The sequence below is a fragment of the Sciurus carolinensis genome, chromosome 1 (assembly GCF_902686445.1).
Source record: "Sciurus carolinensis chromosome 1, mSciCar1.2, whole genome shotgun sequence".
Classification (NCBI taxonomy): Eukaryota; Metazoa; Chordata; class Mammalia; order Rodentia; family Sciuridae; genus Sciurus; species Sciurus carolinensis.
In genome coordinates this window covers 176,298,925-176,325,569 of record NC_062213.1, presented here as the reverse complement: position 1 = coordinate 176,325,569, position 26,645 = coordinate 176,298,925, and the positions used below count along the sequence as shown (strand labels likewise).

Genomic DNA, 26,645 nt, shown 5'->3' with positions numbered 1-26,645 from the left:
TAATAAGGACAGCAAGGATGGCAGTGGATGGATGGTGGTCCTGAGGGTTGAAGAGTAATAGTGCTAGGGACCTGGGGACAGCTGAGCTGGATGAGAGGCAGGGTCTGCAGGGGAAGATAGGGGGCCACAGCCATGCAGGGGAGAGGAAAGCCTATAGATAAGGGGATCTGGAGCCAGTGAGTCGAGGAGCTGCTGAAGTCACCCGGACATAGGGATGGTGACAGAACTTGAGATGGAGAGGAAGCCCCTGTATTGGCAGCAATTTCCTCAGTGGACAGAGTCTGTGAATGTAACTGGGCATGATGAGGACACACCTGCCTCGTGGCCCCCAAGTAACCCATTGAGTGAGAGCACCTCTGTCAGGTACTTTTTTCTAAACCCCACAGACTGCTGTCCTTCTGCGTGTCCAGCCCCTAGTGTGCATGGTTACCAGCTCAGGCAAAGAGACCCTGTCCAGGCAGGTACAGGTCAAGTCAGCCTTAAACCAAAAGAACCTTTTGGGCCACTTGTCTCCAGAAGACGAGAGTTGTATTCTCCCTATTCTGATGCATACTGTGTATGTTTTGTGCAAGACAGCATATGTATGGGACAGACGCTGTTAGAACTCCATATGCATGTGTGAGACACTGTGTGAGTGTGTGTGAGACAAAGGAGAGAGCCCATACGTAGTTCAAAGAGAGTCAGGCTGTCCTGTTGACAGTGTGGCAGCCTGCCTGGAGGGACCCCCATGATGGCCATTTCAGCACTTGAGATAGCCAGTCAGGGTGAGTCTCCAGTCCACTATGACTTGGTCACCATGCCTGTGATTCCCCACCCTCCATCTGCCTGCTTTCCCCCCATTTGTCTTCCCCAGCCCCCTCCGCCCCTCCCCAGAAGGTGACATGTGTGAGCACGGGTTCCACCACGGTCCGGGTAAGTTGGGTCCCACCGCCAGCGGACAGCCGCAACGGCATTATCACGCAGTACTCCGTGGCTTATGAGGCGGTGGACGGCGAGGATCGCGGGCGACATGTGGTGGATGGCATCAGCCGTGAGCATTCCAGCTGGGACCTGGTGGGCCTGGAGAAGTGGACGGAGTACCGGGTGTGGGTGCGGGCACACACAGATGTGGGCCCTGGCCCCGAGAGCAACCCGGTGCTGGTGCGCACGGATGAGGACGGTAGGCCGTGGTGGCTGGAGGAGGGGCGGAGGAGGGGAGGCACACTGCCTCAGACACCACCCACCAAGCACCCAGGGCCTTTCCTTTTTAAGCCCCAGCAGACTCATCTCCTGGTACAAGCTCAGTGGCCCACACTGGGGAGATGCAGCCGATGGGACAACCCATGCCTAAGTCCCAACTTTGGGGCTTTCTCCAGGGCAGCTGAAGTCTTTAAAAGGCTACAGCAGGAGAAGCAGCCCCATCTAAGATTCAAGAAATCAAAACTGGGAAGATTGCTGCAAAACACTGTTAAAGTAGAGTCAGCATAACTCAAACTGCTGGACGTTGGCATAATGTGGGGGCCCAGGAAGAGTTGGTACAGGTCATGTTGACTTTGAGATACCTTAAGACCTGGTGCCTCACCTCCACCTGTTCTGCCACATCTGCCCTCCACCAAATGAGGTAGCCCTGCCAGAGGGGTTGGTAGGGCTGGTTGTGGGCTCCTCCCTGTGGCAGACAGTAGATTCCTCACCAAGATAAGACACCCAAGGAAATGACATCAGGTCCTTTCCTGGGAAAGTGGGATGCAGAGGCAAGGCCCTGGAGTTTGCTGTGCCCCCCTGAGCCAAGATCAGAACAACCAGGCCTGACTTCCTTCTCTACCTGGCCCCCAGTGCCCAGTGGGCCGCCGAGGAAGGTGGAGGTGGAGCCACTGAACTCCACTGCCGTGCATGTCTCCTGGAAGCTGCCTATCCCCAGCAAGCAGCATGGCCAGATTCGTGGTTACCAGGTCACCTATGTGCGACTAGAGAATGGTGATCCCCGAGGCCCGCCCATCATCCAGGACGTCATGCTGTCTGAGGCCCAGGTGCGCCATTGTGTGGTAGTGGGTGGAAGGGTGAAGAGACCAGTGTGCGCTGCTTTCCCTTTGGAGCACAGGTGTGCTTCCCTCCCCTGCCTGCTTACAGGGGTACTATGTCTGCCTTTTCTGGTCATGACACCAGAGATGTCCTGCTGCGGCAGGGGTGGAGGCTCTGGGACCGGGAGGTAAGGGCCAGATTCTACCTTCCCTTTTCTGACTTTTCTGCCCAGACTGTGCCAACCAAGTCCTGGCAGGAGTCTCAGTGGTTTAGCCACAGCCCTCACAGTGAGGGGCTTTGTCTCCACAGACCCCACGCTCCAACCTTTGTGGTTTGCAGGAAGCAAATTCAGTATCGTGGTTGGAGTGGACCTTTGCAGATCCACTTTGCTTTCAGGCAGTGGCGTCCACTCCTGACACAGCCAGAGGTAGACAGGGACTTCAAGGATATGTTTTCCCTACCCACTTTGGCCAGAGGTCGGTGGCCAGTGCAGATCTCTGAATGGCCAAGCTGAGTGTCACTGTGCTCCTGATTCCCATGAGGATGACCCAGGGCAGGGCCTGCCAGCTAACCTGCCTCATACTAACCTATGTAGCTTCTGTCCTCCTGAGGGTGATAGTGATGGTTCTGCCCATGAACTTGGGGTGAGATCCCTGAGGTATTCTGTTATTATGATGAAGAATATGCAGCACCCAGAGGATATGTAAGTAGTCAGAATTACCAAGCAAGTGGGTGGCTGAACTTTAATTAGAAGCCAAGTCTCTGGACCACTGGGAAAGGACTGCAGTGATCCCGAAACAGTGGTGCATGCTTGTGATCCCAGCAACTTGGGAAACTGAGGCAGGAGGAGTGCAAATTCAAGGCCAGCCTGGGCAATTTAGTGAGACCCTGTTGCAAAATAAAAACTGAGAACAGATAATGTTGCTCAGTGGTAGAGCACTTGACTAGAGTGTGCAAGGCCCTGGGTTCAATCCCCAATAGCATTAAAAAAGAAAGAAGAGACCGAACATGGTGGCACACACCTATAATCCCAGCAACTTGGGCGGCTGAGGCAGGAGGATCCCAAGTTCAAAGCCAGCCTCAGTTATGTTGATCCCAAGTTCAATGTAGTGAGATCCTAAGCACCTTACGGAGACCCTGTCTCAAAATTTAAAAAAAGGACTGAGGATGTGGCTCAGTGGTAAAGCTCCCCTGGAATTAATCCCTGGTAGGAGAGACAAAAAAGAGTTAAAACACCTGGTATGGTCTGCTCTCAAGGTGTTTCCATCCAGAATCAGGACCTGGGGCCTCTGGGGCCAGTGCTGAGTTAGACCCAGCAGGATGACCTTCAGTTCCCTCCCTAGTGCAGCTTCCCACCTTTCCCTGGGCTGAGAGCCAGGGGTATGAGCATGTACTCCCATGTTCTGTGGGCTTTGCTCAAGTGTAGGCTCACCCACGGAGATAGGAACCTTCACTCCTCCAGTTGGGCTCATCCCTCTGAAGCAAAATTCCTTTCTATCCAGAGGGTCCCCTCTTCCTCCTCTCAGCATACCCCATGCTGAGGGACCTAGGAGGTGGAGGGGAGGGCATGTGTACCGCCTGCATTCCTAGGAGAGGTTAAGGGCTCCTCATGAACCCTCAGCAGACACACCCACCTAGAAACATCCCAAGAATGGTCTCCCTCATGCTCCTCCCATCCTAGAGGGCCACCGCCACAGCTGGGCCAGCACCACAACTGAAGCCAGTAGTGTTCCAGAGAAGTCATTTGGGGTGCCCCCTACTGGTCCCAAGCAGTTTAGAAGGGAGCTGGGTCAGAAGATCAGAAGCACTCTTCTGTTAACCGCATGTCCTTGATGAGGAGTATACCCATGGAAGGGAGACCACTGAAGATAGGGCCTGCCCTTGGCACCTCCTGGGGATGGTCATTTTGCTCCAAGCCAGTAGGAGAGCAGATGGAACCTGGTCCTCAGCCTGGCCACAGGGCCCAGCTGTCCTCTGTGCTTCCCTGTCAAGGACACTGCAGCCTGCTTTTTACCCAGCAGCACCATCTGCTCAGCCCAGGGCCTCCATCAGTTCAGAAAGAACCATTTGATACATGTACCCCTGGCCCCTGAGCGTACAGCTAGATCTGTCCCCTGTGTTGATTGTCAGTCTTGTCACTGTTTTTGTTTTTTGGGTTTTTTCTTTTTTTAATTTTTTTTTCTTCTTCTGGGGATTAAGCCCAGAGCCTTGCAAATGCTCTACCTCTGAACTACAGCCCCCAGCCCCAAGCTTGTTGCTGTTTCTGATGGTTTCTGACTCCACCTCCTTGTCTCTTTTTGTCACTTTTTCATGGTCTCTCTCCTCATGCTCTGGTTTTTCTACTCAGCCTCTTCCCTCTCCTCTCTCCCTTTCTCCTCCTGCCACTTCTCTGTTCCCTTCCTTGCCTCTTTCTCCATTTTGTTTGATCCTCTCTTCTTTTCTCTCTCTGTCTCTGACACAAAGGAAGTACCATGTGAGAACTCCATGCCGGGCTGGGCCTGGACGGCTCAGGTCTCCCTGCAACAAGGAAATGGGAACAGAGCCAGCCCCAACCTGCAGAGTGGCCATGACTATTAGGGACCTATCTAGCATCTTCCCATACTAAGCTCCAAAGGCTTTGCAGTAGAACTTGCCAGCACAGGAGGAACATAGACCAACTCTGTGAGGGTGGCCGGGCTGAAGGGCCCCATGACTCCTCTAGCCTGGAGGTACTGGGAACCATCTTCCTGTGCCATGCTTCACTGGTCCACCCCTGGCCCTCCAGAACCACAGACTCTGAATAGAGCCTCAGTACCTCCACCCCTCCAACTACCTACATGCTCCAATGGACTAAAGGATTTACCAAGAAATAGCCACACTTCCAGTCCTTGAAACTGGCTGGCCTTTCTACCTCAACTGTCAAGCACCCACAGAAGGGAGCAGGTGTGTAAGGGACTCCTATGTCTATGGGTAGCACCCAGGCTTTAAGCTGGACACTCATGGCCTTCAGAATCTTGCTGGCCAGCTTGTCCCTTGATCCACCCCAGCCACGGGGTGCTCCTCATCCTCGGGTGGCTATAATTTGTTGTTCCAGCTGGAATACTTTTGAGAGTGGAAGGAGGCACTGAATAATCCTACCAAGACAAATGTAGGCTAGGACCACCAGGCTGTGTGGTCATCTCACTCACCCCTCAGTATCTTCCCTCTTCTCTGCCTGAGCTCTCACACCAACCCCACACCTTCAGCTTCTGCTGCAGAGAGTCTCTACCTAGAGTTCTCTGACCCTCAGTTTTAGCTTCCCCACCCCTTCAGGCTGTGTGCCCTCCAGGATTCCCTGCCTTTGTCTGTGGTACAGAGTGGTCAGTGAGGCAGGGACTTGAATCTTTGGATGGGAAGTTGTCCTGGACTGCTACCCCTATGGGCACTTCAGAGGTCCAAGCCCTCTGTCCTCCATGGGCCAGGTCCTCTCCAGGCCAGAATCCTTCACCATCCTGTCTCCCTTTTTCTTCCTCTCCCACGGTTAGTGGCGGCCAAAGGAGTCCGAGGACTATGTAAGTAACAGGTGTGCGAGCGTGGGCAAGACTGGGTCAGACTGGGCTCATGGGACACTCCCCCTCTCCCTTCTTTCCTCCCAGCCTGTGTTGCCAAGATCCACAGGGCACCAGCCACATCTGGAGAAAATTGGCGTTTAGACGCGAGCACCAAGCTGAGCAGCGATTGGCGTTTCTTCTAATCCTTACTTCTCGCCTGTCGAGCAGCAATTTGAAGCCAATGTTCATGATCGACCAGGGCCTGGCCCCTGCTCCGGCCAGACAGGGATGGAGTTAAATCCAATCCTGATCATTAGGCCTTATTGATCCTGAATGAAAAATCACCTGCTTAGGGCCCAGGCTGGGACAAGAGTCCAGGGAGTTGGGTCTGATATTGGTGCTGCTAGAGCCCCAGCCCTGGGAGACCCTCCAGCTGGGGCAGGAATAGGCCTGTAATGGGTTGTTGGTAGCTGCCATGACTCCACCTGAGGCTCAGAGCTGGAGGGACACCAGGGTTGGTGGTGGCAGCCCTGTTCCCACTGCACGGTGGTCCCCTCCCTTCTTCCCATTCTTCTCTGTGTGGCGTGGCTTGGTCCCCCTGTGCTGTTTCTCCGCATGTCCAGAAATGATGCCTTTGCTGGAAATGGGTATATGGGTAGGATCTTCCAAGGTGGGGAAACATGCCCTGGCTGACTTCTTAGGCATCAGTGGGAACATGGGAAGCGAGTGCCCCAGGTGTGGGGGGTGCTCCTCGTCTTCTTCCTGTCTTTCCTTATCCCCCAGGTGTAGGGAGCTGTTGCAGGGAATGGCTGTTCATAGAGTCAGGGGCCTCAGTGGTGGTGACCTGTGGTCCTGACTAGTAGGGTGGGGCCCCTCCACCCTGCTCTGTGCGTGTGTGTTCTTAATGTCCACAAGTGACCCTGCCTATGCAGGAGGAGCCGCAGTCTGTGTGCACGAGTGCCAATAGCTGTGCAGATGCGTGTGAGGCTCTGCCCTGTGAGTACATGTGTGCAGGGCCCTCACAAGGTGCATTTACAGCACAACAGAGTGGAGGAAACAGCATGGCCCTTTGTTCTTGTCTGAAAGGAAGAATGAACTGTCTGCTCCAGGCCTATGGCTCCTGGAATGGGTGGGATCCTCTCAGCCCACATCCCACCTGGCTGCCCTACCTCCAGCAGTCCAGCATTTCACAGCCCAGCCTCCCAGGACCTCTGGCCCTGTGTGCCTGGGCCTCCCTGCAGGCTAGGGTCCTGAGCTAGCTGACACAGTCTGCCCTCTTCTGACACACTGTGATGGGAACGGCCCCTCCTCCTCCCTCAGGAAACCACCATCAGCGGCCTCACCCCAGAGACTACCTACTCCATTACTGTTGCTGCCTACACCACCAAAGGGGATGGTGCCCGAAGCAAGCCCAAAACAGTTACCACAACTGGGGCAGGTGAGTGAGGGGTCAGGGGCAGAGCTGAGGGTGGGCAGCGGAGAGGGCAGCACCAGAGCCCAGTACGTGGTTGTTTAGTCCCAGGCCGGCCCACCATGATGGTCAGCACCACAGCCATGAACACGGCGCTGCTTCAGTGGCACCCACCCAAGGAGCTGCCTGGTGAGCTGCTGGGCTACCGGCTGCAATACCGCCGGGCTGATGAGGCACGGCCCAACACCATAGATTTTGGCAAGGATGACCAGCACTTTACAGTCACCGGTCTGCACAAGGGGGCCACCTACATCTTCCGGCTTGCTGCCAAGAACCGAGCCGGCCCAGGCGAGGAGTTCGAGAAGGAGATTACAACCCCTGAGGACATGCCCAGTGGCTTCCCCCAAAACCTACGAGTGACAGGACTGACCACGTCTACCACAGAATTGGCCTGGGACCCACCAGTGCTAGCGGAGAGGAACGGGCGCATCACCAACTACACTGTGGTGTACCGTGATATCAATAGCCAGCAGGAGCTGCAGAACATCACGGCCAACACACACCTTACTCTGTCTGGCCTCAAGCCGGACACCACTTATGACATCAAGGTCCGTGCACGTACCAGCAAAGGCGCCGGTCCACTCAGCCCCAGTATCCAGTCCCGGACCATGCCTGTGGAGCAAGGTGTGTGCTGTGGGCATGGCAGTGTCTGCCCAAGTATGACTGCGCCTGGGGACCTCTGCTCTCCTTGACCCACTGACCTCTGGCAACTGTGATTCACCAGCCTCTGCTGTGTGACCCCTCAATTTCTCATGACTATGACTACTAACCTCTAGGAATGGACACCTTGTTTTTGGGTGTGACCCCTGACTTCTGCTGTCCTTAACCTACTGACCTCTGCTGCATAACCTTTCAGTTTCTCGTGACTTTGACCCACTGATCTCTTGATTCCATCACCATTCTTGGGTATGCAGCCTACTGATCTTTGGTTTGTGGCACTAATCTCTCAGGGCCATAACCCACTGACCTCTAATGAACATGCTCCACTGTGCCCTGGTGTATGGCCACGAGCTTCTCATGACCATGACCCACTGACCTCTGGCTTCTCTGACTTGGTGTCTGTGAGCTCAGGCTTTTCCTCATGCTCTTCTGGAGATTCTGGCCATTGGTGCTGTAGCATCTGCTGCCCTGTTCGGTGCTCACTGTGGAAGAGCTTGGGCTGGGAATTGAACTGTGCCATTTGAAGCTGGCTGGGAATGGGGGTGCTTGGTTCTCAAGCCGTTCCTAAACTCCTATTTCCCAACAGTGGCTCATCTTCTGGCTCGTTCACCCCACTCCAGATAGCCAGCCCGAGCTGACTTCCTCCTTGTGCCTCCACAGTGTTTGCTAAGAACTTCCGTGTGGCAGCTGCAATGAAGACATCTGTACTGCTCAGCTGGGAGGTCCCCGACTCGTATAAGTCAGCTGTACCCTTCAAGGTGGGTAAGGGCCACAGCCAGCCAGACCACCACACACAGACCTTCTGTGTGCTGTCAGTCATTCCAGTCCCACATCCACACGTGCATGTGTGTGAACTGGGTCCTGGCTGTACACATCCTCTGCCTTGCAGGCCCAAGGTAGGAGCCCCACTCAGAGGCACTGCCGGGCTCCTCCTCTCATCTCCTGCAGATTCTGTATAATGGACAAAGCGTGGAGGTGGATGGGCACTCAATGAGGAAGCTGATCGCAGACCTGCAGCCTAACACGGAGTACTCATTTGTGTTGATGAACCGCGGCAGCAGCGCAGGAGGCCTGCAGCACCTTGTCTCCATCCGCACGGCTCCTGACCTTTTGCCACACAAGCCACTGCCTGCCTCTGCCTACATAGAGGATGGCCGCTTTGCCCTCTCTATGCCTCAAGTGCAGGACCCCTCGCTGGTCAAGTATGCAGAGGCTGGTAGCAGGGCTGGGGCATGGCCGCAGAGTATTGGTGATGGCTGTCCTGATCCTTGCTCTGCCTGTGCAGGTGGTTCTATATCGTGGTGGTTCCCATTGACCGTGTGGGTGGAAACATGCTAGCACCAAGATGGAGCACACCTGAGGAGCTGGAGCTGGATGAGGTACCTGGGGAGGGAACTGGCCCTAATGACACCCCCCACAGTTCGACATTAGCCACCTCACCCTGAGCGCTACCCTAGTGGACTCCCTCGGGTCCCACCCCAATCAAAATCACTCTTGTGGCTGCTCTGGCTGGCAACCTGTCTCCTGCCTAGGGAAAGGGGCTCTAGGGGCAACCCCCTGGGAGTACTCAGAGAACTCCTGGAAAACTTAACAGAAAATGCCTGGGGAGTGTCTGGGGAGAACCCCCTGGGGTGGGTAACAATGGAGATGAAGAGTCCTGCAGATATGGAGACCACGAAGGGACTGGAATGAGCCTTAAACCTGTGTTCTCCCGGAACACACGAAGTCTTCTGTTCTCTCCTCACATCTGGTTTGGAAACTGTCTCTCTGGTTAGGACCCATAAGGCCTCTATGGGTTGGTGGTAGGGGTGGCATTGTGGTACCTGGCAGCATTGTGTACCTGCAGTGGGCAGGCCAGACCATGGCCCCTGGGACAGCATGCTTCAAGACTCCATGTGACTCTGCTCTGTTCTGCCAGCTTCTGGAAGCTATTGAGCAGGGTAATGAGGAGCAGCGGCGGCGGCGGCGACGGCGACAGACAGAACGGCTGAAGCCATATGTGGCAGCTCAGGTGGATGTGCTCCCCGAGACCTTCACCCTGGGGGACAAGAAGAGCTACCGAGGCTTCTACAACCGACCCCTGTCTCCAGACCTGAGTTACCAGTGCTTCGTGCTTGCCTCCCTGAAGGAACCTGTGGATCAGGTCTGCCTGAGCCTACTTGGCTCTCAGCACCCAAGACCCCAGACCTGACCCAGGAGTAGGCCAGTCTCCAACACTAGGAGACCCCAGGTCTGGGATGGCCCCTGAGACCTAAAACCTGTACGAGTATGCCAGGACACTAGGTCCCAAGACCCAGAACGCCAGACCTCATTTGACCTCAGGAGCCCAGTCCTGCTGGCCAGACCCAGGTCAGCCTCTTAGGGTTTAGAAAAACAGGCCTGGGCCAGCCCAGTGTAACCCAGCCCCAGTGCCTTCTCTGCAGGTATGATGGGCAGAGGGTGGGGGTCTCACTGAGCTCACAGCCTGTGCTGTTCCTCTGCTGCGCCACAGAAGCGCTATGCCTCCAGCCCCTACTCGGATGAGATCGTGGTCCAAGTGACACCAGCCCAGCAGCAGGAGGAGCCTGAGATGCTGTGGGTGACGGGCCCTGTCCTGGCAGTCATCCTCATCATTCTCATTGTCATCGCCATCCTCCTGTTTAAGAGGTGAGTGCTGTGCTCAGGGTCCCTAGGGACAGCACCTGCCCCTCACCTCACAGGCCCTTTCTGGGTACAGTGCATTTGGAGTAAGTGCAGCCATCTCAGCCTGGCCTCTAGCCCCTGGGCACAGTGGGAAGCCAGAACGGGCAGCAGCATCTGTGTGTGTGTGCATCTGTCTGGTGGGAAGCCCCTGTGTGCCTGTCAGCCTGGGTGTGAAGAGGGCCTGAGGCTCCAAAGAGTGCTATTCCATGTACATCCTGGGCATGTCCGTCTGTCTCTTGTCTGTGGGTTTGAGTGTATCTGTCTCCTCTTCAGCTTCCAGATACCAAGGTTTCCTGGTCCCCTAGTTTTACACTTCCTTCTGCCTCTGTTCCTACGTGGTTTCCTAGTCATGCTCTCCTATTTAGGCCCAAAGAGGTCCAGACCAAGGTGCAGGACCACATCCCCACAGATATTCCCATTTACTAAAGGCCCACTGTGCCCACCACATCCACAGCTGTCTCAGCCTCTGTCTTTAACCCTCAGTCTTCTGTTCTGGGTAGTTGTAGCCACCTGCCCCTGCAGTTTTGCCGTTCTGTGTACTTCCAAGTCTCCAAGGTTTTTCCAGAGATTTAACTTAACATTTTTTTTGTCGTGCTGGGGATAGAACTTAGGGCCTCAGACATACGAGGCAGTCGCTCTACCACTGAGCTATACTCATGGAGAATTAATATCACTCTCAGTTTAAAACCCTTTGGTGGTCGGGCGCAGTGGTTCATGCCTGTAATCCCAACAGCTTGGGAGGCTGAGGCAGGAGGATCAATAGTTCAAAGCTAGCCTCAGCAAAAGTAAGGCTCTAAGCAACTCAGTGAGACCCTGTCTCTAAATAAATAAAATACAAAATAGGGCTGGGGATGTGGCTCAGTGGTAAAGTGCCCCTGAATTCAATCCCCAGTGCACTGCCCCTGCCCCCCCCCCAAAAAAAAAAAATTGACGATTTCCAAGATAAAGGCAAACCTCTTCAGTCTAACAGTTATTCAACTGACTATTCTGGTCCCTGCCACCACCCTTGATATTATCACACCTAACTAAAGCACTTCCCAGGCCAGTGGAGCCTCTCCCTTCTGCACCTCCTGCCTCCTCATCCTTCCAGACTCACTTCTAGGTGCTAGCACCCAGGCCTCTGGCACCCCATCCTTTCCCCACGCAGTCATGCATCACATGACTGCCCCACAACATTGGACACATGCTGGGCCCGCAGTACAGCGTGCTGAGCCTCCAACCTTCGGCCCAGGGCAGAGCACACAAGCATGTCATCTGGTAGATGACTGTGTGTTAGTCCATGTGCCTGGTGCATCTCCATGGAGGAGTGCCTGTCTCCTGCCCCATCTCTCCCCTGCCCCAGTGCTCCTTCCTGGAGAATTCACACCTATGGGGGGGCCCTGAGGAGTGCCGCCTGTACCCACTCCTCCTCCACACTCCCATTTGGATCATGGTGTCTGTGCAGACGAGAGCCCCCTCCCTATAAGGGGATAAGGATCCCACAGTATCCCCCTGTCGTGTAAGGGCTGAGTGCTTGGGAGAAACAATGACCGTTCCTTTCTTCTGTCCTTGCCTGTCTTTCGGGACCTAGTAAACAAGAAAGGTAGGAGTTGTTCCTTCTCTCTTCACACGCCTCCCCCTCAACTTCTTATCCTTGCGTACATGTCAGGCCAGCAGGGAGGGACGGTGTTCTGACCAGAAGTCTCTTGACCTGTTGCTTTAAGCAGCAAACTGTCTAGTCCACACCCCAGTCTCCCCGGTTCAGAATGAATCCTCATTGGCATGAGTAGCAGATCTTGTTGCTCTCTTGCCCATTCGACTCTATACCTTCCACAGAGGATGCTCCTCCCCGCAGGGCACATGCACAATGCAGCTTCATTGCTTCCCCTGAGTACTCAGAGCTCACCAGAACCTTCCCCAGGCTCCCAGTTCTCGGAGAAGAACTCTCAGTGCTGCAAGAGACCGTCTTGCTCCACTGTGCAGAGCAGCAGGGAATGGTGTCCTCACGTACACGCACTCCAGCACACTCGGCAGCTCCCCCAACACACGCAGGCAGACTGCAAGTGGCCCCTGGGTGTTTCTCAGTAGCTGGATCCTGTAGTCTGTCCCTGTCTTTGTGGATGGGAAAGTGGAAGCCAGTGGGACAGGACTTTTTACCTGGCTAGTATGACACCTTTCCCGTCCCTCCCCTGCTGCTCTGGGCATTTCCTCTGATACCTGGAGAGCCAGATAGCTGGGGCCCAGTCCCCTGTGATGTTTGTGTATTTTACGTGTCATTTGCATGTTTCTTCCTGGTGGCTTCTGCTGCCTCAGCTGTGGTAGTCTTGGGGATAGCAGCCACTACCCAGCAGTGACCTGCCTTCTGTCCAAAGGAGCCAGCAGCCTCTGCGACCCTTTCCTCCCGTGCTGCACTGCCCCCTCTGTCCACTCCACACTCCTGCTGTCTCCCTACCCCATCCCTACTCTGTGTTCTTTCATTTTGAGGCTGCTCTGCCCTTGGTTCCTCCATGCTCAGAGAACCCCAGTATGAGGTGGGGCGGTGGGGGTGGGTAGAGCCGTGAATATGGGGCTCTGTGGCAGCCGGCTGGCCTTGGCCTGCACCTTGAGTTCTCATCAACCTCCCTCTGCCTTTTTAGGAAAAGGACCCACTCCCCATCATCAAAGGATGAGCAATCCATTGGGCTGAAGGACTCTCTCCTGGCCCACTCCTCTGACCCCGTGGAGATGCGAAGGCTCAACTACCAGACCCCAGGTAGGGCAGCTTCCCCTGCCTGCTTGCCTGTCCACCTAGATTAAGCAGCCTGCAGGCTCTGTTCCCCAGGTCACATGCCCCTATTTCTTCCTTTATGTTCTTTTCTTTGGACTGAGGTGACAGAAGAGTCTCATGTCCAACATCAGGACAGGCGCTTAGGGTCTGGTTTTGCTTGGGGCAGCAAAACTGCTCATCAGTCCCAGCATGTCTTCAGTCAGGCCTCTGAATGTGGGCCATAAGGAGCTCCCTAGAGCCCACATCCCAGGTGTAGGGTGCCCAGTCTCTATACCCATCCTCTGGCCCTCCACACAAAGAGGGGCATGTTAGCAGTGAGAAATGCCCCTCGAGAAACGTGAAGGGAGATGAGGTGTGTCACACCTGACCCTTTCTACAGGCCGACTTCCAGATCTACTCTGCAAGTATAGGGACAGCCGCTCAAAGCTCAGTGCCCGTCCTTCCTCCCCACGCACTCTCATGCTATCTGGCTGTTTCTTCTACCTGAAATGTCACTCCTTTTTCTCTGAGCCACATAGCACAGACCTCACCTCTGGGGAGCGGGCCCCACTCAGGGCTGGGGCTCTCCTGTGCTTCTGTCATGACTCCTCTCACAGAGGACTGGAATTCGCTCAGCCACGATCCTTGAGTTCTGCAACACCAGAAACCATGTCTCGTTCATCCCCGATCCTTGCATTCAGCCTGCAGCGGGTTCTTGTTGAATCCCTGTGAAATGAGCACACGACAACTGAACAAATGAGTGAACTAATGCACACATAGAGGGTTTGTGTATATATGAGCCAGTTATTACTGCTTATCAAATTAACCCAGAACTTAGTGGCTTAAAACAACAATAATTATGTATTATCTCTCACAGTTTCTGTGAGTCAGGAATTCAGACAGGGCACAGCAGGAGCAGTGTCTCTATTCCAGAATGTTTGGGCCCTTAGCCGGAAGACTCAAACAAAGGCTGGGAGCTAGAATCATGTAAAGCAGGGGTTGGCAAACTATGGCCTATGGCCAAATACAGCCCACTACCTGGTCTTGTAAATAAAGTTCTCCTGGAACACAGTCACACCCATTTATTTCTGGGCCTATTTGTATTCGGTAAGACAGACTTCAGTAGATGTAGTAGATACTGGATGCAAAACCTAAAATATTCGCTGTCCGGCCTTTTCTGGGAAAGGTTTGCCAACTGCTGGATTGTAAAGATGGTTCACTGAGGTGTCTGGTGTTGATAAATCAGCTGTGAGCCTAGCTGGGACTGTCAGCTGGACATCCAGGCAAGGCCTCTTCATGTGACCTGGGCTTCCTCACAACATGGTGACTGGAGTTCTAAGGACATGTGTTCTGAGATCGGGCGAGCCAGGCAACCCTAGTAGGCCAGCATGATTGGATTTATGAGAAATCCAAGCACTGGGACAGTAAGACTGCAGGGCAGAGGCTTACTTGGCAAGGGGTGCCAAACCATGAGGGCATTGTTCAGGGGAAAGGGTGGGAGGAGCTCCTTCCAGGGGAGAACTTGTACACACGAGCTACATGAGTGTTTCTTCAATATTGGAGTTGGGGATTAGTGACCAACAGGTGACTGGAAGGTCAGTCCAGAGGTCCCCTCACAGAGAGCCTTGGACAGCAGCCTGAGGAGCTTGGACCTCAACCTGAAGGTCCCAGGGAAACTTTAAAGGTTTTCAGCAGGGTCAGAATTGTGCTATAGAAACAGCACTGTGACTGCTGTGTGGAGAGGGAATTGAAGGGGGAGAAACTGGAGCAGGGAGACTAGGCTGCTGAGCAGGTAGAAGGCAGCCGTGTGGATGGAGGGAAGGAGGCGAGGGCAGTGGGGCTCAGGCTTGAGTGCACGGGGGATACAGGATGGCTCTGTGGCTGCCGACTGAGGACTGTGGTGTGTGGTGTCTGGACCTCTGCTCTGGCCTCAGTGTGGCAGGTGCTGAGGAGCATGAAGCAGTCAAAGCCCAGAAGAGAGAGCTCTCCAGTGAGCAGGCAGGAAGGAGAAGGAGCCCAGAGAGGGAGGGTGGCATAGTGTCAAGGAAGAATTGTTGAAGAGTGACCAGGAGGAGGACAGGAGTGACAGGAGGAGCAGGTATCCCTCAAGTGCCACAGAGAGCTGTGCATGGGAGGGAAGGACCAAGCGATTGATTTAGCACAGTGGGAGACTCAAGGGGGAGGACCATTGCCTTGGCAGGTAGGGCATTGGAGGGAGGGTGGCACTCCAGCGTTGGGGCAGAAATGTTTCCGCAAGTTGAGGAGAAGTGAGGGGGAAACAGAGAAAGTCCTTTCAGAGACCACTGCATGGGCAGGCACTCAGGAAGAGAGGAGAGGGCGGCGGGATCAGAAAGGGATTTCTCATTTCTAATATGAAAATCATCTGAAAAGAGCGAAGGCCTTTTTTCTTCTTCTTCTTTTTTTGCAGTGCTGGAATTGAACATAGGGCCTCTACCATTGAGATATACCCCCAACCCCAAAGGCCAAATTTTGATACCAGAAGGAATACGGGTTGGTTTGGACTTAATAGTTGGTCATAAAAAGAGCCCTGAAAGGCCACCCAGGCCCGTGGGGTTTGGGAGCACTCATTTCCGGAGGTGGGACATCTGTCTGCGTTACTGGGAGACCAGGGGCCTGTGGTGGGTTTTATCCCATAGCCCCCTGCTCCTCACTGCCCTGACCTTCCTGCCCCCCACCCACGCTGTGTCTGAGCTCATAGCCATGTGACCAGAAAAGGTTAACGGGCTCTCTTCTCTCGCCCCATTGTGTTTGTTTTGTTTTGTTTTTTTTGGTTTGTTTTCTCTGCAGGTTCCAGTGCCCCCAGTTGCCCGAATATCTCAAGTTAGTTTTCAAAGTTCCCATGTTTGGGGAAACTTTGGCTTCGGTGTCTGTTCCATTCCTCTACTTTTCTCACCCCGTCACCTCCTACCTTCCTTGTTCATCTCTCTCCTTTCCTCTGTTCTCCCCTCCTGATGTCTCCTCATCTCTCTCCTTCGCTCCCTTCCTCTCTGCCCACCTTGTGTCCTCCAGTTCTTTCTTCTCTCCTGCTGGCCCAGCCTGGTCTCTTGCTCCTGCCTCCTCTGTCTCAGTCTGATACCTCTCAGGGTACCCCTCCCTCCTGAATCCTCATCTCTCTCTCTCTCTACATCTTCCTCCTCACCTCTGTTTCTCTCTGTGTCACTCTGCCATTGTCTGTACTTCATGACCACTCCATCCACACACTCTGTGTCTGGGACAACAGCGTCACCCAGTTTCCTATAGTGACCAACGCCAGTGAGGGGCAGGAGGGCTGTCCCCAGGCACGTGTGGTGGGAGCCCAGCTTCCACCTGTCAGCTGCCGCCAACCTGGGCTTCTAGTATGAGCCTGGGAGGGAGGAAGCCTCCCATTCCTCTTGAGCAGACCCGCCAGGCAGAGCCCTGGTGCCCCCACTCAGCACAGTGTCACCTGACATGCTTCCACATGCTCACAGAACACACACTTCCCTCTCTGTCCTCTCCACCCTCCAGCCACTGTGTGCTCCGCCATCCCTGTTGCCGCATGTGCTGCCGTCTCCATGCCACCAGTGCCAAGTGCTCCATGGTCCCACGTGTTCACGTGTGCACATACATGCATCGGGGCTGTCTCCACCACCTTGCTCAAGCCTCACATTAACTCTGCCCGTGTGTGCCCTGCCTCCCCAGGTATGCGAGACCACCCTCCCATCCCCATCACCGACCTGGCGGACAACATTGAGCGCCTCAAAGCCAATGACGGCCTCAAATTCTCCCAGGAGTATGAGGTGAGACAGCCTCCCCTGTCCCATGTGGCTGGCCTGGGGCCTAGCCCATAGCAACTCCTGTCTTGTCCCAGATCAAAGCAGTGGCTGGGGTGCTAGGTTTTCCTGGTGCACAGAGAGGGATGGCGGCATCAAGGTTCAGCTGGGAAACTGGCCTTCTCGGGTGCTGAGTCTAACCAAGGCCCTGCCCAGGACCTCTGGTGGTCCCCCAGGAGAGGCTTCAGAAGGCTCTGCTGGGTGCTCAGAAACGTGTCCAGATGCTAACAGAGGCAGACACAGGGTACAGACCCAGATCATCTGTGATAATCAGATCAGTAGTAATAGCCACAATAGCTAGCCTTTATCAAGAGCTTACTGCAGGCCAGCATCGTCTGAGCACTAGGCATCATCATCTCACTCCTCTCAGAGCCTCCTGAGATGGTACTGTTACTGTCCCATCTTTCAGGTGAGGAAGCGGGGCTCAGAGAAGGCAAGTGACTTGCCTTGGTCAAACAGCTGATAAGTTGTGGAGCTAGAATTCTAACCCAGGCCTACCTGACAGCCTGTGTCTGCACTGTGTGACCACTGCATCCACACACTCGATGCCTAGGACAGCAGTGTGGCTGAGCCATTGTGACTGCACCCATGAGGGTTAGGAGGGCTGTCCCCAGGCAGGTGTGGTGGAAGCCCAGCTTCTGTCTCATCAGCTTCCGCCCACCTGTGTTCACATGTGCACTCGGAGTGTACAGCTCACAGATGAGGAGCTAGGGGCTCCTCCATGTGCTCACTTCACTCTGACCTGCTGGGGACTCAGATTTCAGGGTCTGAAGGCTTCTACCCAACTCCCAGCTGGTGGCTGGAGAGGACTCCAAATGTTCCTAGGCCGCCCAGCCTGGGAGGGACTTTGTTAAAGAAGGAGTTCATGAAGGAGAGGCCCCCCTTCTCTAGTAAGCACACAAAGATGTCTTTTCTGTCTTGTGTATCATTCCTTTCCAGCACCTGGCACAGACCTCAAAACATTGTTGACAGATAAGTGATGGATGAGTTGGTTCAACCTAACCTGAGAGTTTGCTCTCCTTTTAGTCAGATGTCCACTCTCAGGTGTGTTTCGGGACCAAACAAGGGTACCAAGGTTGCACTTCCAAGGGCCATGGGCCAGACAGATTTCAAGGGTGTTGGGTCAGGTTTCCAAAGAGAAAATTGAGCTTGGCAGGCAGATGAATGAGCACTTCTGCAAAGCAACCATGCTGCCTCTACCTGTAGCGCATCCACTGGGGCCTGTTTATGTGTGGCCTCACTGCAGGTAACAAAGCTTTTAAGTTGGGCCCTCAGTTCTTTATGGAGCCAGGAATGGTCTTCCACCTGTACTCAGCTATGCCATGTCCCATCTCTACCCTTCCTTCTGATGAGGCTGTGCCTCACTGTCTAGGTGCATAGGACCTCTGCTCACAGCAGTCCCCCTCCCTCCTCCTGCCTGTTTCTGTTCTTCTACTCTTGAGTTATCCTTGTAAGACCCTCTTCTGCCCAGAAGGCTACTCTGGCCACTCAAAACTGCTGAGGACTCCCCCTCAGCCAGGATCCCAGAGCTCTGTCATCCTTAACATTCTGTTAGTCATTCATCACACATCGGCAAGCACTAAACCGTGTGCCACTCCCTGTGCTGGGTGCTGAGAACATGGAGCTAAATGCCCTCCGGACCCAGTCAGTGGGGAAATACACCAGCAGATAATCAGCATTGAATGTGTAACTATGTCCATGTGTCCTGGTATTAAATATGACCAATATGCATAGAGAAGGGAGCCTGACAGCACTAAAGCAGCCTGAGGGTTGGACTGTGCTTGAGGGTTTCCTAGAAGCACTGACACTGTCCCTTGGAGTGTAACAAGGCTGGGGCTAAAATATGAAAGATGCTGCGTGCAATTCAGAATACTTTGGAATGTATCCATGTGTAAAATGAGGATCATGAAAGAACCTATCTCATATAGAATTAGATGGGAAAATACAGAGTGCTCACAACAGTGCCAGGCACACCCTAAGCTCCCATTGATACTTAGCCATTACCATTACTGCTGAGGCAACGAAGAGCATGGAACCTTTTAAGCAGGAAATTGATATTCAAATCTGCATTTTTGAAATGTCTGAAGGGTCATTAAAGCAGTAGGACAGAGTGGGTCAGAATGGAGGAAAAGAGAGGGCAGTGGCAACAGTTGGAGAGCTGAGGAGGGGAGGAGCACCAGATTTTTGGCCAATGGGAGGGGTTGTGAGGAGGTTTTGAGGTGGACTTGGCAGGTGCTGGCCTGGGCTTCTGGGTCATGGATGGCTGATACCATCCACTGAGATGGAGTCCCTGCAGCAGAGCAGGTTTGGAGGGGAAGCTAATGAATGTGGCTTTGACATGAGACTGAAGGTCCAGTGAGTTCCTTGTCCAAGGAGGCTGCCAGGTACTCAGAAGAGAGCTCCTGAGCCACAGCTGGGGTCACAGATAGCTCCAACATGTACCAGTGCAAGAATCCTGCCAGCAGCAGAGGTCACTCAGGAAAGGTGGTAGAGCAAGGAGAGGGCCTGGGAGAGTCACTGGAGGAAGCAGTGTCCCACCTGCAGAAACGGCAGGCGCAGGGGAGCGGATGGAGAAGAAACGGCCAGAGATAGAAGAGGCTAGGCAAGGTGGTGCACGGTGTCCAGAGCCTTCAACAGTTTTCAGCCTGTCCAAGGGCTCTACCGGTGGTTCCATCTGATGTCTGTGCCCATTTCATTCGTCCGATGCACAGCCCTCTCCCCTGGCCACCCTAGAGCATTCTGCCAAACAAGTTGATCTGGTGCCATGGTCAAGGACTCCTCAGTGCACCCTTTCCTGAGTTTTGGAAGCTTCATGGCTCTGTGGCCCAGGGTGTTGCTCAGCTTCAACAGCACTGCTGGCAGAGGGCCAGTGCAGCACAGCATGGAAGGCAGGGTCTCCCAGTGGGGCTAGGCCTCCCTCAACTCACCCCTGCTTTTTCTGTTCCTGGCAGTCCATTGATCCAGGACAGCAGTTCACATGGGAGAATTCCAACCTGGAGGTGAATAAGCCCAAAAACCGCTACGCAAATGTCATTGCCTACGACCACTCTCGAGTCATCCTTACCTCCATTGACGGTGAGCCAAGGGCAGAGCCCCCTCCCAGCCCCTGTTTGCCTCCCCCTCGCTGTCTGGGCTGACTCATGCTAGGGAGGACATTCCTAAGCCTTGGGTGCACTGAGGCATGGTGGGCTGAGCTGGGGACACTGGGTTAGTGCTCCCTGGCGTTCCCTTCCGTCTGTAGGTGTCCCAGGGAGTGACTACATCAATGCCAATTACATCGATGGTTATCGCAAGCAGAATGCCTACATCGCCACGCAGGGCCCACTGCCCGAGACCATGGGAGATTTCTGGCGGATGGTGTGGGAGCAGCGCACAGCCACCGTGGTCATGATGACGCGGCTGGAGGAAAAGTCCAGGGTGAGAGGGACTGTAGGGCCCTGCTAGAAGGTGGGCGGGAAATAACTCAGCCACCAGGTGACATCGGACACCTTATTCTGTCCGGTGGGTAGAGGTTTCTCAAGGTGTTCCCCAGCACTGTTGCTTTCCTGGAGTGCTGTTTCATTCCCCAGGCGCTCGGGTGTTCCTGGGATGTAGCATGTTCCCCAGATGCTCGTGGGTTCCTGGGATGTTATAGTGTGTTTCACCAAATGCTGTCATTTTCTGGAATGCTAATATGTTCCCCAGTTGCTGGCTTGTTCCCAGGGTGTTCACATGTTCCCCAGATGCTGGAGTGTTCCTGGGGCATGAACACATCTCCTCAGTTAATTAGTGGAAAGAGCTGCTGTTATCTGCTTTTGCACTGCAAAGCATTGACTGGAACATAAAATTTACAGAGCTTGAAAATGGGGCATAAACATTATGGGTAAATTTGGCAGAAAATGTGCCTGGTGCGATCTGGTCTTGAATAAATAATTTTCAATTATGGCCCTCATTCCACCAGTGAGGGCAGGGGTGGTGACATAGCATGATGAGTCTTGATGAGGGAGAGTAGAAATGATTTGTGTGTGTGTGTGTGTGTGTGTGTGTCCTAGGGATTAAACCCAGGGGCACTTTACCACTGAGCTTACCCTGAACTCTTTATTTATTTATTTTGAGACAAGGTCTCACTAATTTGCTAAGACTGTTCTCGAACTTGCAATCCTCCTGTCTCAGCCTCCCATGGCACTGGGATTACAGGCATGTGCCACTGCCCAGCAGGACAATGGACTTGAGAGTTCAGGGCTGGGAGGGTCTTAACCAGATAGGCCAGGCCTTGCACTCTGCTTCTGCCTGCCTGGGCCTTTGAGCACTCTCCAACATCACCTGTGCCCTGCTCCCTGTTCTGTATTTCCCTCTGCAGGTAAAGTGTGATCAGTACTGGCCAGCTCGTGGCACTGAGACTTATGGCCTCATTCAGGTGACCCTGCTGGACACTGTGGAGCTGGCCACATATACTGTGCGCACTTTTGCACTCCACAAGGTATGGCTCTGCCCTGGTACTTGTCCTTATAAAGACAGAGGCCTGAGTGTGGCGGATTAGAGTTGGGGAGCAAGCATAGGTATTAGAGGGTCAGGGGCTGGCGGGGCAAGTGGGGTGATGTGAGAACTTCTTCAACTTCTTCAGGGTGCCTTGAGTGGCTTCTGAGTCCATCCACGAGTAGTGGGTCTGGCCTAAGTGTGTGGCAGGCAGACTCCTGGTCACCTGATCACCTCATCTCTCCTCACTTTGCTCCCCAGAGTGGCTCTAGTGAGAAGCGTGAGCTGCGTCAGTTTCAGTTCATGGCCTGGCCAGACCATGGGGTTCCTGAATACCCGACTCCCATCCTGGCCTTCCTGAGACGGGTCAAAGCCTGCAACCCGCTCGATGCAGGGCCCATGGTGGTACACTGCAGGTGAGAGGGTATGGTGGACCACAGGGAGTGGGGTGGGAGATGGGGACCTCTGACCCAAGCTGAGACCATGTTCTGCAGTGCTGGTGTGGGCCGTACGGGCTGCTTCATCGTTATTGATGCCATGCTGGAACGAATGAAGCATGAAAAGACGGTTGACATCTATGGTCATGTGACATGCATGAGATCGCAGAGAAACTACATGGTGCAGACAGAGGACCAGTATGTGTTCATCCATGAGGCGCTGTTGGAGGCTGCCACATGTGGACACACAGAGGTGCCTGCCCGCAACCTCTATGCCCATATCCAGAAGCTGGGCCAAGTGCCTCCAGGGGAGAGTGTGACTGCCATGGAGCTCGAATTCAAGGTAGGGTTCCAGTGGGCCTGGCCTGGGTCATGGGGGACCTCTGTGGCTCCCCATGGAAACCAGGCCTAACCAAACCCTTGCTGTCAACAGTTGCTGGCCAGCTCCAAGGCCCACACATCTCGCTTCATCAGTGCCAACCTGCCCTGCAACAAGTTCAAGAACCGCCTGGTGAACATCATGCCCTATGAACTGACCCGGGTGTGTCTGCAGCCCATCCGCGGCGTGGAAGGCTCCGACTATATCAATGCCAGCTTCTTGGATGGCTATAGGTCAGCAGGCTTGTCCCTGCCCCACCATGTGCCACAGTGCCCAGGCCTGCGCCTGGCTGGTGAGGGTGAGGGGAAACATGGTAGGGCCAACCCAGAAGACTCAAGTGGGCTGAGTAGACCAGGGAGGGCTTCCTTGGAGGAGGGGTGCTCTGAGCAGGGCTCTAAGGGACCAGGCAATCTCAGGGGAGATTGGGGGCAGCAGCACCTCCAGCATGTCCAGTGTTATGTCCATCCAGACAGCAGAAGGCCTACATAGCTACACAGGGGCCTCTGGCAGAGAGCACCGAGGACTTCTGGCGCATGCTTTGGGAGCACAATTCCACCATCATCGTCATGCTGACCAAACTTCGGGAGATGGGCAGGGTGAGCCCACCCCTTCCCCTAAGGTCCTTCTCACACCTGGGAGGACCCCAGCCACCCCTGGGAGAGATACCCCTTTTGTTACTCTCCATGTAACAGGGAGATTTTCATACCCAAGCTTCCATCAGCATTAGCCTCAGACCCTACCCTTTCACCACCTGAGGCATCCTGTCCCAGAATCCTCTGAAACCTCATGCTCCCTTCCCCCTTCCTCCCCACCTGATCATGGGGGCTGGACCCTGTGTCCACAGGAGAAGTGCCACCAGTACTGGCCAGCAGAGCGCTCTGCTCGCTACCAGTACTTTGTCGTCGACCCGATGGCTGAGTACAACATGCCCCAGTACATCCTGCGTGAGTTCAAAGTCACAGATGCCCGGGTGAGTGTTGGCTGGAAAGAGTATCTATTCACACTCAAGCACCACACTGCCCACACGGTACCTTAACTCTAACTATGGGAATGTGAGAAGAGTGTACAGGTTTTGGGGTGTGAGCCTATCTCCCTGGGTGGCCTCACGGGTAGTGACTTCACAGGGGTGCATGCCTGTGTTATTGTACTCCCCCAGCCTGGCCCAGAGGGACTGTAGCCTAAGGCACAAACTTGAACCCAGTACCTTGCCCACCTTCCCCAGGATGGGCAGTCGAGGACAATCCGGCAGTTCCAGTTCACGGACTGGCCAGAGCAGGGTGTGCCCAAGACAGGAGAGGGCTTCATAGACTTCATCGGGCAAGTGCACAAGACCAAGGAGCAGTTTGGGCAGGACGGTCCCATCACCGTACACTGCAGGTGGGGCTGTCCCCTTGAGGCCAGTGCTGGGAGTGGTCCTGAAAGCCTGGAGGGCGGCTGCCTGAGGTGAGCGGGATTCCTGACCCGGCTTTTCTCTGAGTAGTGCTGGTGTGGGCCGCACGGGAGTGTTCATCACTCTGAGCATTGTCCTGGAACGCATGCGCTACGAGGGCGTGGTTGACATGTTCCAGACTGTGAAGACCCTGCGAACACAGCGTCCTGCAATGGTGCAGACAGAGGTGCGTAGACGAGTGTACGGGGCCAAGGTCTCCCTGACAACCCTCCCTGCAACCCTAGGCTGTGGTTCAGTAGCTCCAAACTGAGCACTAGTAGTATGTGTCTGGGTTAGGGCCAACCCTAACCCATGGCACAGTATAGAAGCAGATATACATGATTGAGGTGGTGGGGAAGACAGGTAGATGTAGGGGCCTGGGAGAGGAAGGGAGAGAGAATAGCCTTCAGAGGCTCTTTCAGGCCCCTGAGCATTGCCTGGGGCAGCTCTCAGGGTGAAGCACCTGCTTTTGAGCAGCAGAGGCTTATTCCTTGGCTCACAGGCTGCAGTGTGAGTGACCTCAGCAGTGTGGTTGGGTATCTGTTGGCACTGCCTACACTGACCAGCGCCCATGTCCTGGCAGGACCAGTACCAGCTGTGCTACCGTGCGGCCCTGGAGTACCTCGGCAGCTTTGACCACTATGCAACGTAACTACTGCTCCCCTCTCCTCTGCTGCCCCCACAGGGGGCTCCGGAGGGGACTCAGCTCCTCTGAGCCATACCGACCATCGTCCAGCCCTCCTGCACGGATGCTATTGCCGGCAAAGCACAGTCCACTGGGATCACAGCGTTTAAGGAACATTGCCACACCAATTCAGAGAGCCCAGAACACCCCTGGGCTAGCGGGCGGACTGGCAGGCAGGCGCTCTGTCCACCAGGCCCAACTGGAGCCGGCTTCAAGCTCTCTGTTCAGCTCCGCGTTTCTCATGCTTCTCATGGGGTGGGGATGGGGGCAAAGCCTCCTTTTTATACATTAGGTGGGGTAGACTGAGGGATCCTAACCTCTTCCCTCTAATTTTTCCTTTTGCAAATCCTTAATTGCAGAATGGGCCATTTTGGGGTTTGGGGCTCATTTTGTTTTCCTTTTTGAGTTTGCTTTGGACCCTTTTTTGTTTTTTTCTATGACTTATACTGCTAAAGGACAGAACTTGCCTTCCTGGTGTGGAGCTGGGCCACCAGCCTGATAAGGCTTGGCTGTGGACCTGGAAGGTGGCGCAGGTCCGGCTGCTCCTCCAGCCTTTCAGATGAGATCCTCTTCCAGCCAAATGCAGGGAAACACAGTTTGTTGGTTTTTGTTTTTTTTTTGGTTTTTTTGGTTTTTGTTTTTTTAAATTCCCCCCTAGGTTTTGTTTTGTTTTTCTTTAAAAGTCTTTTTTAGGCCCCGCAGACAGTGGTGGGCGGGGAGGCGATAGGAAACACATCCCCAGTCGTCTGTTCCAGTGTGTGTTTAACATTCACAGCCCACAACCACAGACGTGTCTGAGGGAGCCTAGCAAGGCATTTCTCATCACCATCGTGTTTGCAAAGGTTAAAAAGAAACAAAAACAACAAAAAAAAACACACAAAAAAAGAAGAAATAATGAAGAGGAAACTAGAGAGTCATCCCCTGGTCTCTGCTCAAACCCCCAAGAGGGAAGTGACTTCGTGCATCCGAGGCTACCCAGGGGCTTGCAGAGCCTGCTGTTACCCCCAGCATTGCAGTAGGGCTGGTGTTTGTAGGCTGTGGAATCTGGCCACGTGGCCAAGCAAATGGCACAGGTCAGGGTCTTTGTCACGCCCCACACACCTCAGGGCCAAGCGGGGGGCGTGGATGGCCCTTCAGGTCCAGGCCAGTGGGCCTGGTAGCACATGTCTGTCCTCAGCAGGGGCCAGATGATTTCCCTCCCTGGTTTGCAGCTGTTTTCAAAGCCCCTGGGAATCGCTCTTTTCCACTCCTTCAAGATGCCCTCATAAACCAATGTGGCAAGACTACTGGACTTCTATCAATGGTACTATAATCACTCTTATTATCTCAGCTTGCTGAGGGGCAGGGAGAGGGCCTCTTCCTCTGGGCAGCACTATCTAGATAGGTAAGTGGGGGCGGGGAAGGGTGCATAGCTGTTTTAGCCAAGGGACATGATGCCGAGGTCCCCAAGTCTAGCTAGGCCAAGTCAAGATCAACAATCCAGGGTTGGTAATGTTGGATGAAACATTCATTTTTACCTTGTGGATGCTAGTGCTGTAGAGTTCACTGTTGTACACAGTCTGTTTTCTATTTGTTAAGAAAAACTACAGCATCATTGCATAATTCTTGATGGTAATAAATTTGAATAATCAGATTTCTTACAAACTGGGCTTCTGTCTCAGCTCTTTTGGAATCCAAAGAATCTGGACTTTGAATCAGTAGCTAGCATAGGTTCTGGAGATTGCCTGTTCTTGAGAGGACAGTGAGGCTATCCTGAGTATTTGTGACAGGGCTGGTTCCTGTCATGACTGTGTACTTCAGCTCTGAAGATGGAACCACCAAGAGCCAGGCCTGAAGCACCCTGGGTTTGGGAGCACACTCTTCACCTCTCCTCCTCCTTGGTGTGCTACAGGTTGCTGTATCAGGGGTACTGGGCTTCCCCTTCTAGAAGCCATATCCCCCTCTCCAATCACCTCCTTCCTTTATTTCTCCCCTAAAGGGGTGGGATGGGCCTGTGGCATAAAAGCCTGTGTCTATGCTGGGTGTGGTGGCACAAGCCTATAATCCCCGCAGCTGGGGAGGCTAAGGCAGAAGGATCGCAAGTTTGAGATCAGTCTCAGCTACTTAGCAAGACCCTATCTCAAAATTAAAAAAATAGTACTGGGGATATAGCTCAATATTAAAGCACCCCTGGGTTCAATCCTAATACAAAATAATAATAATAATAATAATAATAATAACAACAACAACCATATGGAAATTGGTTAATGAGGACTAATTTTTGCAGTGTAAATGGTGGACACCAAAAACAGTATGGCTGTGTGACCCCTAAATACATGGCAATATCTACTGATTGATCCCTGTGGCCTCTCCTCTGGTGATCCGACAAGTCTTTCCAGGCTGTAAAATTATGGAACTTCTAGG

The 26,645-nt window shown here is 53.9% G+C and overlaps 1 protein-coding gene across 2 annotated transcripts in view; it reads left to right on the top strand.

The window, feature by feature from the left end:
* The window catches only part of Ptprf (protein tyrosine phosphatase receptor type F), an 84,285-nt gene extending 59,144 nt beyond the window's left edge, over window positions 1-25,141 (top strand). The window contains exons 12-34 of one of the 2 annotated variants that reach the window (XM_047536403.1): window positions 854-1,159; window positions 1,813-2,006; window positions 5,502-5,528; window positions 6,828-6,945; window positions 7,024-7,602; window positions 8,299-8,396; window positions 8,587-8,840; window positions 8,924-9,017; window positions 9,557-9,781; window positions 10,130-10,284; window positions 12,936-13,051; window positions 16,727-16,824; window positions 19,809-19,932; window positions 20,099-20,274; window positions 21,197-21,316; window positions 21,574-21,728; window positions 21,807-22,092; window positions 22,183-22,361; window positions 22,598-22,724; window positions 22,973-23,098; window positions 23,351-23,505; window positions 23,609-23,744; window positions 24,141-25,141. In XM_047536403.1, the coding sequence (XP_047392359.1) occupies window positions 854-1,159; window positions 1,813-2,006; window positions 5,502-5,528; window positions 6,828-6,945; window positions 7,024-7,602; window positions 8,299-8,396; window positions 8,587-8,840; window positions 8,924-9,017; window positions 9,557-9,781; window positions 10,130-10,284; window positions 12,936-13,051; window positions 16,727-16,824; window positions 19,809-19,932; window positions 20,099-20,274; window positions 21,197-21,316; window positions 21,574-21,728; window positions 21,807-22,092; window positions 22,183-22,361; window positions 22,598-22,724; window positions 22,973-23,098; window positions 23,351-23,505; window positions 23,609-23,744; window positions 24,141-24,209 (3,917 nt within the window). In that variant the 3' untranslated portion in view covers window positions 24,210-25,141. The remainder of the gene's footprint in view (window positions 1-853; window positions 1,160-1,812; window positions 2,007-5,501; window positions 5,529-6,827; window positions 6,946-7,023; window positions 7,603-8,298; window positions 8,397-8,586; window positions 8,841-8,923; window positions 9,018-9,556; window positions 9,782-10,129; window positions 10,285-12,935; window positions 13,052-16,726; window positions 16,825-19,808; window positions 19,933-20,098; window positions 20,275-21,196; window positions 21,317-21,573; window positions 21,729-21,806; window positions 22,093-22,182; window positions 22,362-22,597; window positions 22,725-22,972; window positions 23,099-23,350; window positions 23,506-23,608; window positions 23,745-24,140) is intronic. The other variant, XM_047536466.1, reaches the window with a different exon arrangement.
* The last annotated feature ends 1,504 nt before the right edge of the window (window positions 25,142-26,645 follow it).